Below are 11,914 nucleotides of genomic sequence, written 5' to 3'. Positions count from 1 at the left end.
GTGATGCGGTCGCGTCGCACGCCCTTTCTCTCTCTTTTTTTTAATGTAGGTATGCAATTATGCAGTATGCAATGCGAATGAATAATATCCAGGTTCAATTGAAAAGGAAAACAAAAATAAATAACACAAAATAAAACTGAAAAAGAAACGACCATACCATGGTGGGTTGTCTCCCACCTAGCACTTTTAGTTAAAGTCCTTAAGTTGGACATTGGATGAGCTTCCTGTTATGGTGGCTTGTGCTTAAATTCATCCAAAAATCTCCACCAATTCTTGGAATGCCAATAGCCTCCGAGGTCCCAAACTAGGCATGTAAAGCTTCTGAGCAGCTTCAAACAGATTTGCAGGCTCCCGGGGTGACGAATGTCAGAATAGATTCCAGGATTCCAAACTTTGCTTTTAAATCCGCCTCCGTCTTGATCTATATTTTTCCATCCAGGCGGTTTAAAAATTAGATTCTCACCACGATGACCAAACATTTTCTGAGATCCATTCGATTGATCATGATGCCAATCCGTGCACTTCGAGTTGAAGCGTGGAACCTTATTGAACCTTGTGCACCATCTCTGAGTATGAGCCATTTCCCTCTTACTCTTAAAGCCGCAGAGAGCTCTAAGCTGGCCATCTGTTTCAAGCAAACCATATTCAAGTGGGAAAATAAAGCTAAAGGTTAAGGATTGTACCCATTTAAAGCTTGTATTGGGTGGTAATGGCCTTGGGATAGGTGTTTCCAGTGGTTCTGTGAGTTGTACTCCCTTGTGCTCTTTGGTGAATTTCTTCACTTCCTTGCAGACTTCTTCAATTGCATCCATGTCCTGATCAAAGCCTTCTATGTCTTCCTCGTCACTAAAGTCATAGATGGGAGGTTGAGAGAAATCTACCTCCGCATCATCTTCGTATTCACTTGGGGAAGATTTGTCGATCTCAGAGAATTCACTTGCTGATGCGAGTTCATTACTGGGAGAACTTGACTTGAGATTATCATCATCAAGGAAACTTGCTTCTTGGATTATTCCGTCTAGTTTTTCATAAAAGACTTTCTTTGGGAGTTGTGCACTATCCTCCTTAGCATCAATTGTAACGTTTTTGACAGAATTCTCCATAACTCTGGATTCCCATGGAAGTTCAGCGTCTCCTAAGTCTTCAACCAACTCTTGTTCGTTTACAATGGCAGCTTCCTCTACTTGTTCCAGTACGAAGTCATGCCCTGTTCTGTCCACTGGAGTTTCTAGTATCTCCTTCATACTACGCTCTTCCTTAGATTGTCCACATGGGGCTGTGGGTGGTCCTTGAATGTTCAAACGTCTAGAAGATAATTAATTTACAGCTTGCTCTAGTTGATGAAGGGTTGTTTGGAGTTGATCTACTGTTTCCTTGAGGCGAACCTCTGATTCTCGGGGTGATGGATTTGGACGTGGTACATGGGGAAGTGGTGGTATCTGGGAGTAATTGGATTGGAATTGGGGTAAATGAGGATCATATGGTGGTGAATGGTAAAAAGGAGCTTGTGAATGTGGTGGTTCGAAGTTATGTTGAGAGGATGGCCTATAAGCACAGGGTGGGGCTTGTTGGTAACTACAAGGTTGTCCACCATGTCTATTGGCTTGGTATGCATTGTAGAATGGTCTTTGTCCATGATATCTTGGAGGGTGTTGTTGCCTAAAAGGTTGATCAGATCCTCTTGGCTCCATCCATCTTTGATCGCTTTGACCTTGATGCATGTTCCTGTTATAACTTTTACTCCTTTCAACAATATTAGAACCAAACTCAAAGCGAGAGAGGTGAGAATTCATAGTAGCTAATGGAAATAAAAGGAGAGAATAAAGACAAATAAACAAGTAAAAGAAAAATATTTACAATAACCAATCATAAGGCACACGATTGCAGATCCCTGGCAACGGCGCCATTTTGAAGAGAGAACTTTTCCGTGGTCTAGAATTCAGAATAAATTCCCGTTGCAAGTATAGCTTCTAAACCAACAAAAGTCCTTTCTTACAAACGTTTTGGTCGTCACAAGTAACAAACCCCTTACAAATTGATAACCGAAGTATTTAAACCTCGGGTCGTCTTCTCAAGGAACTGCAGGGAAGTATGTTCTTATTATTGGTTATGAAGATTGTAAATCGGGGTTTTGAAGATGAGGAACAAGTAATTTAAATTGTAATTAAAATAAGTAAAAGACTGTAAAGTAAATAAATAACTGTAAAACACACTTTTGGCAAGGTATGAAAAATTAGAAGTCCTATCCTAGTTATCCTTATCAATGATGATGAAGATTGAATCTTAATTCCACTTAGTTAGCCTTTACTTAAAGCAAAGAAAGGTCAAGTAACTAATTAGTTTGATCTGTAAATCCTAGTTAATCCCTAAGGAAAGATTGGGATTATTGAAGTTCAATTCAATTAGCAAAGATAACAATTATCAATCATGTTGAGTTTGATAACTCCTGAGTTACTGATTTCTTAACCAAGACCAAAAGGGAAAAAGTAAATCTACTGGAATAAAAATGTCTTCAGATTGGAAGCAACAGTAACATAAATAAAAGAGAGCAATAATAAACTGAAATACCTCAAATAACATTAATTCAAAGAGTAATCTGTAACATAGAAGAATTCATAAACTAAATTGAGAAGATAAATAAAAAGGAATGTTGAACCTGATAAAAAGAGATAATCCTGATAGCAAAAGAAATCCTAATTCTAAATCCTAAAAGAGAAAGGAGAGAACCTCTCCCTCAAAACTACATCTAATTCATGAAAAGTAACTAATTGGAGACTCTCCTCTGAATGGATGCATTCCCTCACTTCATAACCTCTGATATGTGCCTTCTGGACTTGGATTTGGGCCAAAAAGGGCTTCAGAAATCGCTGGGAGCATTTTCTGTAATTTCTGGTGCGTGGCCTCTGTCACGCGTCTGCGTGGGTCACGCGGTCGCATCATTTGGAGTTTTCCTTGTCACGCGGTCACTTCAGTCATGCGTCCGCATCATATGCGTTTCACTTGAGGCGCGCGATCGCGTCAATCACGCGGTCACGTCACTACTGTTTCGCGCTGGCATGCGGCCGCGTCGTCCATGCGATCATATCGAATTTATAATTATTGACTCTTCTAACATATTTTAGTCAATATAAAGTCTATCATGTTGGCATCAATTTTGTATACCTACAAATATAAATAATGAAAACTAAAATTAAAAAATAACACATAACACTATCTTCATCCGAGTAAAAATTAAGTTAGAACTTACAAGTTAAAATTAACTAATTCTTTAAGAATATATTCTCAAAGATCCACATAATCATTGGAATCAGAAATAAACAACAAATTGAGATGGTAGATTAAAAGGGTATGTGTAAATTAATTACCTTGAACCTTGAAGTTGGTGTTTCTGGTGGTGGGGTTGATGATGGGAATAGATTTTTCTGATGAGGACTTCTTTCAGTGTCCATCAATATAGTATTTGTATACATCACCAATGGCTGTTTTGTATCTCAGTGAACCATTAGTAGCAAAGATCTCGATTAGTACCAGCGGCGAGTTCCAACAGTTGAGAATCGAATGAAGTTGCAGCGGCAAGGAAGATGGCCATAACAGCAGCAGCAACCCCCTTTCTGCAACGACGGCAACAGAAGCTTCGCTGGCGGTGAGTGTGGCTCGACGGTGGCGACACGGATGACTCCCTTTCTTTTCCGTCATACTTCCTCTTCTCCTCTGCTCAAATCGGCGGTGACGGCGGTGAGGGAAACTTCGGGACGTCACATGTGACGGCGACGATAGTAAGCTCCACGAACAGTGATGGTTCGAGCTTGATGGAAGGCAGAACGGCGACGGCAAGGCACGAATGGCAGTGACTTTGGGCAGCAACCCCTCCTTCACGAGTTCTCCCACTTTGCGCGAGCTCTCTCTTCTCGGCAGCACAGCGGCGACTCTCTTCTCTGGGCCCGACAGTTCGGCGGCGGTGGAATGGGTTGGGCGTGGCGGCAACAAGTGGACGACGCTATTCTCTTCTCCTCCCTCGTTGATCTCTGCGTGGGTGGGTTTGTTGTGAAGTGTGTGTGTGTGCTACATCGAAAGGTGGACATGGGGGTTTGTGTGGCTGAAGGAGCTGGGTTAGAGAAAATTAGGATTTTTGTTTAATTTAAAAATTTTGAAATTTAGGATTAAAAACTAAAGATTTTATAAAGGAATAAGGATACATATGAATAGATATTTTGATAAAATTGGAGGGTAGAGTAATTTTAAAACTAAATATATTCTATTAAAAATATTTAAAAATATTATTTATCAACATATTGCTAAATTTAATTAATTTTTTTTAATTTAAATGATAAAATAAAAATATAAAATAACTAATTATAATAAAATTCACAAAAATATTAATTAACTTAACTTTAAATATTCTTAAAACTAATTTAATTACTTTAGATTAATTTCTAAAAATAAAGAAGTCAAATTAATAAATAAACCATTATTTATTCATAATAAAAATTATTTAAATTAAACTATATAATTCTTCCATTACTGGATTTTAATCTCTATTATGAAAAATATTAAATTATAATAAAATTATATAAGAATCATGATTAATATAAAAATCAGCCGAACAGATGCTTTGTCACAAAAAAATTTTTATATTTTGTGACAAACAAATAACTTATTATAAACAATATTGAATTTTGTAACAAATTAATTTTTTGTTACAAAATAATTAAAATTTTTGAAACAAATGGATATTTCGTTACAAAATATTTTGAACTTTTGCAACAAAATACTGATTCGTTACAAAAGCGAATATAATTTGTAACAAAAAAAATTAAGTCGTTACAAAATAATAAAATATTTTGTAACAAATTATATTGTTGTTACAAAACATTATTATTATGTAACAATTACTAATTTTTGTTAAAAAAAATAATTTTTTTGTAACAATTTTAAATTTGTTACAAAGTTTTGTTACATGTTCCATTTTCTTGTAGTGCGCACAATTGTGGTTGCAATCCTTTTATCATCTTCCTAGAAACTTTGCCTGGCGTGCCACTTATGCTCACGCCCATGGACACACTAGTGTAAAGGGTTAGCATAAGCGACTCTAACGCAAAAACTAGGATGTTACAATTTACATCATGCGTAAGTATTTTCTGTCATCTTTTGCAGAAAATTCTCATAAAAGGATTCATGCGTCTAATGAAAAAGAAGAGTAAGAGATGGATTGTTATTTTCCAATCATTAAAGTGCGGATTGTCTAAATTTTTTTTTGGTGACTACGGATTGTCTAAATTAAAACAGAATAAAAGCTTAAAAAGGAATTTTACTCTAAATAATATTAAGAAGAAAAAGCATGTTCCACAGTTTGTTCTTGAGTAATATACCCTTCGGGGGAAAGCAATCAAAGAGAGGATGAGTTGACAAAACCATAACATGGAATTTAAAATATGGTAATTACATACAAGTAAAGAATGTAATTGAAAGTTATTACCTCATCCGGGACGAATTTAATTTGAAACTAAAACTATCTCTATGTGTACACAGATGAAACATATGTACGTAAAGATGACTACTAAGTAAAATTCATGGGCATTGAGGATTGTTCCCAGGCCCACCATAGTAGAAGTATGTGCCCCATTCATTGCTATAAGAGCTCTTAATATCATAACAATTGGTGTTTTCAGCCAAAGTTGAGATGCCCTGTACATTCATTAGGCTGTTATCAGTGTCCACAATCTGAAGGTTCCGAAAGTAGCTTGATTTTCCGAAGCCCTCCCTGGCGAAGTGGCCGGAGCCCATCTGGGTTTCGGTGTGCTGGCCATTGGTCCGCATGTTCACCACCTCGCCGCCCCACTCCACCATAGTGGCGTGATCAGCCAAGTGCGTGAATAGCTCGGCCGGCCAGTACCCAACCAGTGTGTTGTCACCAAAGCTCATCCACCAATTCCCAGCTTTTGGATCCTATATTAATATTCACAAATCACAACACCAAAATAATGTGAAAAAGCTATGAGAACATACATTTTATATGTAATGCATGTTAAATTATTGAATAGTGATAAAAATGACTTTATAGAAATTAATTATCGCCTCATTATCATGAAATATATTATAAAGATCACGCTTCATTTTATAGAAATTAAAAAAAAAAAAAAAAAGATAGTATCCAATAAATATAAAAGGGATGAGCCACATGTAAAAGATTGTCTAATAAGTGTAAGTGGATGAAATATTGACCTTCCAGATGAGGATGGTAATGTCATATTGGCTGCCAGCAAAAGAAGAGACAGGAGAGATGGCTGCTCCAATGGCAATCTTACTATTTGTTTGGATAAAACCCGAACAAAGAAGGTTGTAGCATCCGGTTTGTTGATACGAATCACTCTGTGCATCAAACGTCAACCTTTATAATTAAATTGTTGACCTCCCAAAAACGTGGATAACATTATTGAATTAGAAAAAAACAGTTTGTCACAATATTTAAGGAGAAAAAGAAAAGAAATGGTTACCGTCCAATAAGTAAATAATCTGGGTCTGTTGTCACCGTAGAGCTCTGGACTGACCTGACTAGTAAAATAATCGAAGTTTTAAAAATTACTACTTTGTAAAGCTAGGTTAGCAGAAATATTTATAAAGCACTTGGCACTATTATAGAAAAACATTACTTTGACCAGTAAAAAAATCAAAAGATTAGAAATTACTACTTTGCAGAGTTAGCAAAAATGTTTATAAGGTGGAAAAGTATAGGTAGACAATGAGTTTAGTGAACAATACAGTTACGTATACGGTAATTTCTCTTTTTCACTTGTGATTTCAGTGATTTTCGTAAGGGTGTAGTATGTTTTTTATTTTATTGGAATAATTTTAAAATTTATTGTTCACATTGTTTACGAAAGTCATTGTCTATCTAGCAAAAATATTATAAAATATGGATACTTACTACTATTATCGATAGGCATTAAAAGAGTAAAGTATCATTTTTGTTTACAATGGAGTAAATTTTAAAGTTATTTCTAATGTTTAGATCGTTTTATTTAAATTTCTAGTGTTTTAAAATCGTTTTAATGTTGTCCTGCAATTAATAATCTATTAACAGAATCGATGGTAGAACATAATTGAGACGATTTTGAAACATTAAAAATTTAAATAGAACGAAAACATTGTAGACAAAAATAATACGTTACTCTTAGAAGAATTACCAAATAAAGTAACATAATAGCGAATTTTAAAGGAATGAATTGTATTATGAATTCAAAATTTTTACTTATACTTATAGAATGACTAATAGATAGATTTTCAGGGAAATAAAAGAAAAAAAAAGGCATCGTACATATAAAATAAAGTCTAAATAAATATATCTTTTTGTCTCTAATATATTCAATTTTTTAATATTTAATTTAACTAAATTTTATTTTTAATTTTTAAATAAATTTTAATTTTATGATTTTATCCTTATTTTTTCTGATAATTAATTATTCAATTTTTTTAATTTTACTCGTAACCAAAAGTAAATTTACTTAGAATAAAAGTAATGTGATTAAGAGTAAAATTAAAAAAATAAATTCATTTAAAATTAAATAATGTGATTAAGACTAATTTACTTAGATATGATTAAAAAATAATTGAATAATTATCTATCATAAAATATTGATATTATTGAAGGATTAAATTAAAATTTATTTTAAAATTAAAAATAAAGTTTACTTAAAATTAAACTTTACAAAAGTTCGGTACATCAGAGACAAAAATATATAATTTATATTTTATTGTATATGTATCATATTTTTTTTCTTTTTCAATAAGTTTATTTACTAAGCATTCTACAAGCATTACATGATGAGTAAAAATCTTGAAGTATAAAATTAAAAAGAAATTTACTTAGAATGAAAATACTATAATTAAGAATAATTTACTTAAATTTGATTAAAAAAATTGAATAATCATGTATAATAAAAAATTAATATTATTAAACGATAAAATTAAAATTTATTTTAAAATTAAAAATAAATTTTAGTTAAATTAAATATTTAAAAAATTCGGTACATTAGAGAAAAAATATATTTTATATTTTATTGTATTTGTATCATGCTCTTTTTTTTTTCTTTTTCTGTCATTTTACTACTATTTCATGATGAGTAAAAATCTTGAATTTGTAATACAATTTATTCTATTAAGATTTACTTTCATTTTATTTGATTTGATAATTCTTCTATAAAGATAATAAATTATTTTTGTCTTCAATGTTTTTATCCTATTTAAATTTTTAACGTTTTAAAATGATTTCAATTTTGTTTTATTGTCACTCTGCTTACAGATTACTAATGATAAGATAATATTGAGATAATTTTAAAATATAAAAAATTTAAATAAAATAATTTAAATATTAAAAATAATACTTTATTTTATTCAACACTACAAGAAAAGAAAGAAAGAAAGAAACTAGTATTTTGGAATTAGAAAGAGTACCTGCCATCCAGCTTCGATGCTATTTAGATCTGGGCCGTCGAAAGACCCTGATAAAATCCAAATTTGAGAAAGACTGAATTCGTTCATTGCTTGAATTGATGGATCCCACACGTTTATACTTGCCTTTGTCCCATATATCTCTTCTGATGATCTCGTATAAGCGATCGCATGCTAAAAAAATACACCAATTTGAATATACAAAATTTAAAACGTAGAAGAAGGTAAAATATGCTTAACTACTTACTTAATAATTATTGGAAACCATTTTTAGATTTGGCAACATCATCAATTTTTTTATTGTCAAAATTACTTTTTTAACTCTCATCTTTCGAAGGGTTTAGCGTTTAAGATTGTCAGCCACAACGATATGCTGAAGGGTGGCCGACTGTCGATAGTGATAATAAATGGTATAAAAAAAAACAAAAAGACAGTTGAAATTCTGATAGTATTAAGATTTAGGAGATGGTAGTAAATAGTCGGAGAAAAACATATAAAGAGAGTATAAGATGGTCGGGTTTGTTTAAATTTATGCTAAAAATGCTCCCAAACCAATTGAAATGTAATTGAGCGGGTTTGTATCGGGTTGAATATTTTTTAACGCAAACCCAAACCGGTCTAACCTGACTAATAAAACCAGTTGGTTTGGTTTGGATAATTAAATACCCGAATTGATAAATAAAAAATTTAAAATTTAAAACAAAAGAAAAAATAAAGTAAATATTTTGTAAAATTACAAATTATCATTATAGATAAACACTATAATAAATTAAGATTATAATATTAAAACTACAAATTAACATCAAAGATCAACACTGTAAATTATATCTTTGAATTGAGTATATAGGATAATCAAGTATTCGAGTTAGATTGAATTTTGCACGAATCCGATATTAGATCCAAATGAAAACGGATCTGATCGAATTTTACTCCACTATACTTGATTCATCATTGAATACTAGAATTATTAACTATTAAATTGGATCATCTTAGTTTAAATCGGATAATTGAGTTACCCAAATTCATTTACACTTGTGAATATACACATAAAAAGAAAAGTTTAAATAAGATAGCTGAAATCGACTATTAAAAATTGATTTTCTAATTAGACAAGTTGGTTAAATAAAGAGATTTATTTTTTTATATACAACTACCAATTGAGTTTTATTTGTTTATCTTAATTTATTCAAATAAGAACTTTTTTTTTACTAAAGGACCTCTACCTATCAATTAATAGTAACTTCATAGCGAATTGATGTAGAAGAATCACAATGCAGTATATGTGTAAAATTTTCATTCTGTTTTGAAGATTGATTTGAACATCCAACAACATTTAAGAATAAAAAATAAGTTTAAATATCGAAGCAGTGGTACGACGCACCTCATGGCCGTTACCGCTAATTACATCGGGGGCGTCACTGTGGATGCGGCGGGAGAATGGAGTCCGTGGCTGTTTCTTACCATAGTGATACAAAGACTTAGCTCTGAACAAATCATCCACTCTGCTTCGTCTTATAGGAACAGTTCCCTTTGGGCACAGCGTCCCATTTAGGTGCCACATTTGCCATTCTTGCCTTTTTACTACTGCTCCTCTTTCTCCTTCACCTACTATTTCATTGCTACTACCATTCTCATCCTCATTATTATTATTATTATTATTATCCTTCTTCACATTATTAATAATCCCTCTTGGCATCTCTTTTGGCGCTTTCTGTTATGTGAATTCATTAATCAAACCATCTAACCAACAACCCTAATGATGATATGATCATATCAAGTTGGTAAAATAAATTACTACAGCTAACATAAAAATAGAAAGAGAAAGAGAAAAAGCATATTAGTAATAAGTTTGGTAGGTGGTCATAATTACCTGGATCTTGTGTTTCTTTAAGAGCGGGTGGTCGAAAGCTAGTTGTTTTCTTTTGTGAACACAATCTATGATATCACCATCTGGACTCTGCAAATATATATATTATCATCTATCCCATACAAAAGCTGATTAATACTACTACTTTAATTTTCATAAAATACTTTCTTTCATTTTATAAATTCTAAAATGGTACTACTCTATAAGCTAAGAAACATTTATTCTTGTATATAAATCAATGCATTTAATTTGGGTATGTATACATTAATAATAATATAATGTATTTAAAAAAAGAAGTCTAAATGACTGTTAATAGCAAATGGTATAGAATGGTAGTGGAGAGACCAAGAAAGAAAAATCTCAACCACTGATATTATTAATAATCACATTAATAGTACTTAATTACCTCTATGGTGAGAACAGGGCGCTTGTTAATCTTGTCCAAGTGTTTAATAATCCTATTGAATCTCAAGCTACTTACTTGCTTATTGTACTTTGTGTAGTTTAAGGAACTGCATTCAACCATAGCAGCCACTAATACAACGATGATGTACAAACCCAGAATATTATGATGTTCAAAGTTCCTACAAAAATTACAGCCCATATCTCTGATCTCTCCTTCTTCAGTGACAACAAAAATAGTAATTAAAGTGAATAATGCTGGAAACTAATTAGACCATTACTAGCAAAGCAAACAAAATACAAATCTGAATTAGCTAGTCACCAAAAAAAAAAATCTGAATTAGCTCTCATCATGAACCAAATACTGACACAAAGAAGAAGAATATATAGGAGGAAGAAGGAAAATGACTCATTATATTAATGGTGAGAACTGAGAAAGGATATAGGAGGGTGAGGTTCAATTAAGATGTGTGTATGTATATTAATGATGCAATAGACATCACAATGCAAGTTCCGAGATTTTTCTTTCTGTGTTGTTTGGGACGATAAATGTTGCTCAAACCTTACTTGAAGCAATTAACTAATAATAACAAGATAGAGAAAATATTTATGAGGATTATGGAAATACATGCTAGTGATAGGTAGCTACCAAAGTGAAAATATGTGCTACCCCTTTTTAATGTGCATACCTGCCACCAGACACTTTCTCATTAATATTCTTTGAGGAATGATAGGGGCAGCAACTTTTGTGTTTTGTAACTATCAATTGGCTATCAATAATCTTTTTAATGATATGAGATTACATCCAATAGTGGAAGATCATTCACTTTTTTTTTTTTTTATGATTAAGTGCTGACCACAAAACACAAAAATTGCTGGCCCTTAGACTTTTTCATATTGTTTTTCTTTGATTTTCTTTCACCCTTCAAACCGCTTACACACTCGTATACATAGCTTGCTTCCCTTCACAGTCTCTCCATTCCTTTGCTTTAAACCTTCCTTCCTTTTTTTTCTTTTTTTTTTTTTTTCTTTTAAGAATATGACAAAACTAAGCTGCTACTCAACTCAATTGGCTGATCCAAACGTACGTGTTGTGTGCGTAGGTTCGCCTTTAATCTTTTTGTACTGAAAAAGTCTAAATGACTGATAAGTCTTCTAGCCAAGATATATAATTAACAACACTATTTTTATTAACTA

At 32.3% G+C, this 11,914-nt stretch overlaps 1 protein-coding gene across 1 annotated transcript; it reads right to left on the bottom strand.

The window, feature by feature from the left end:
• Positions 1-5,402: 5,402 nt before the first annotated feature.
• LOC112779673 (protein neprosin) lies at positions 5,403-11,384 on the bottom strand. The gene is made up of 7 exons (XM_025824011.3): positions 10,722-11,384; positions 10,319-10,405; positions 9,830-10,159; positions 8,452-8,622; positions 6,495-6,548; positions 6,223-6,369; positions 5,403-5,946 (listed from the first exon to the last, which is right to left on the bottom strand). The coding sequence occupies exons 1-7, from the start codon at positions 10,917-10,919 to the stop codon at positions 5,569-5,571; spliced, it is 1,365 nt and encodes a 454-aa protein (XP_025679796.1). The 5' UTR covers positions 10,920-11,384; the 3' UTR covers positions 5,403-5,568.
• Between the last annotated feature and the right edge of the window lie 530 nt (positions 11,385-11,914).

The sequence above is a fragment of the Arachis hypogaea genome, chromosome 19 (genome assembly GCF_003086295.3).
Source record: "Arachis hypogaea cultivar Tifrunner chromosome 19, arahy.Tifrunner.gnm2.J5K5, whole genome shotgun sequence".
Lineage (NCBI taxonomy): Eukaryota > Viridiplantae > Streptophyta > Magnoliopsida > Fabales > Fabaceae > Arachis > Arachis hypogaea.
This window is presented reverse-complemented; position numbering and strand designations above follow the sequence as displayed.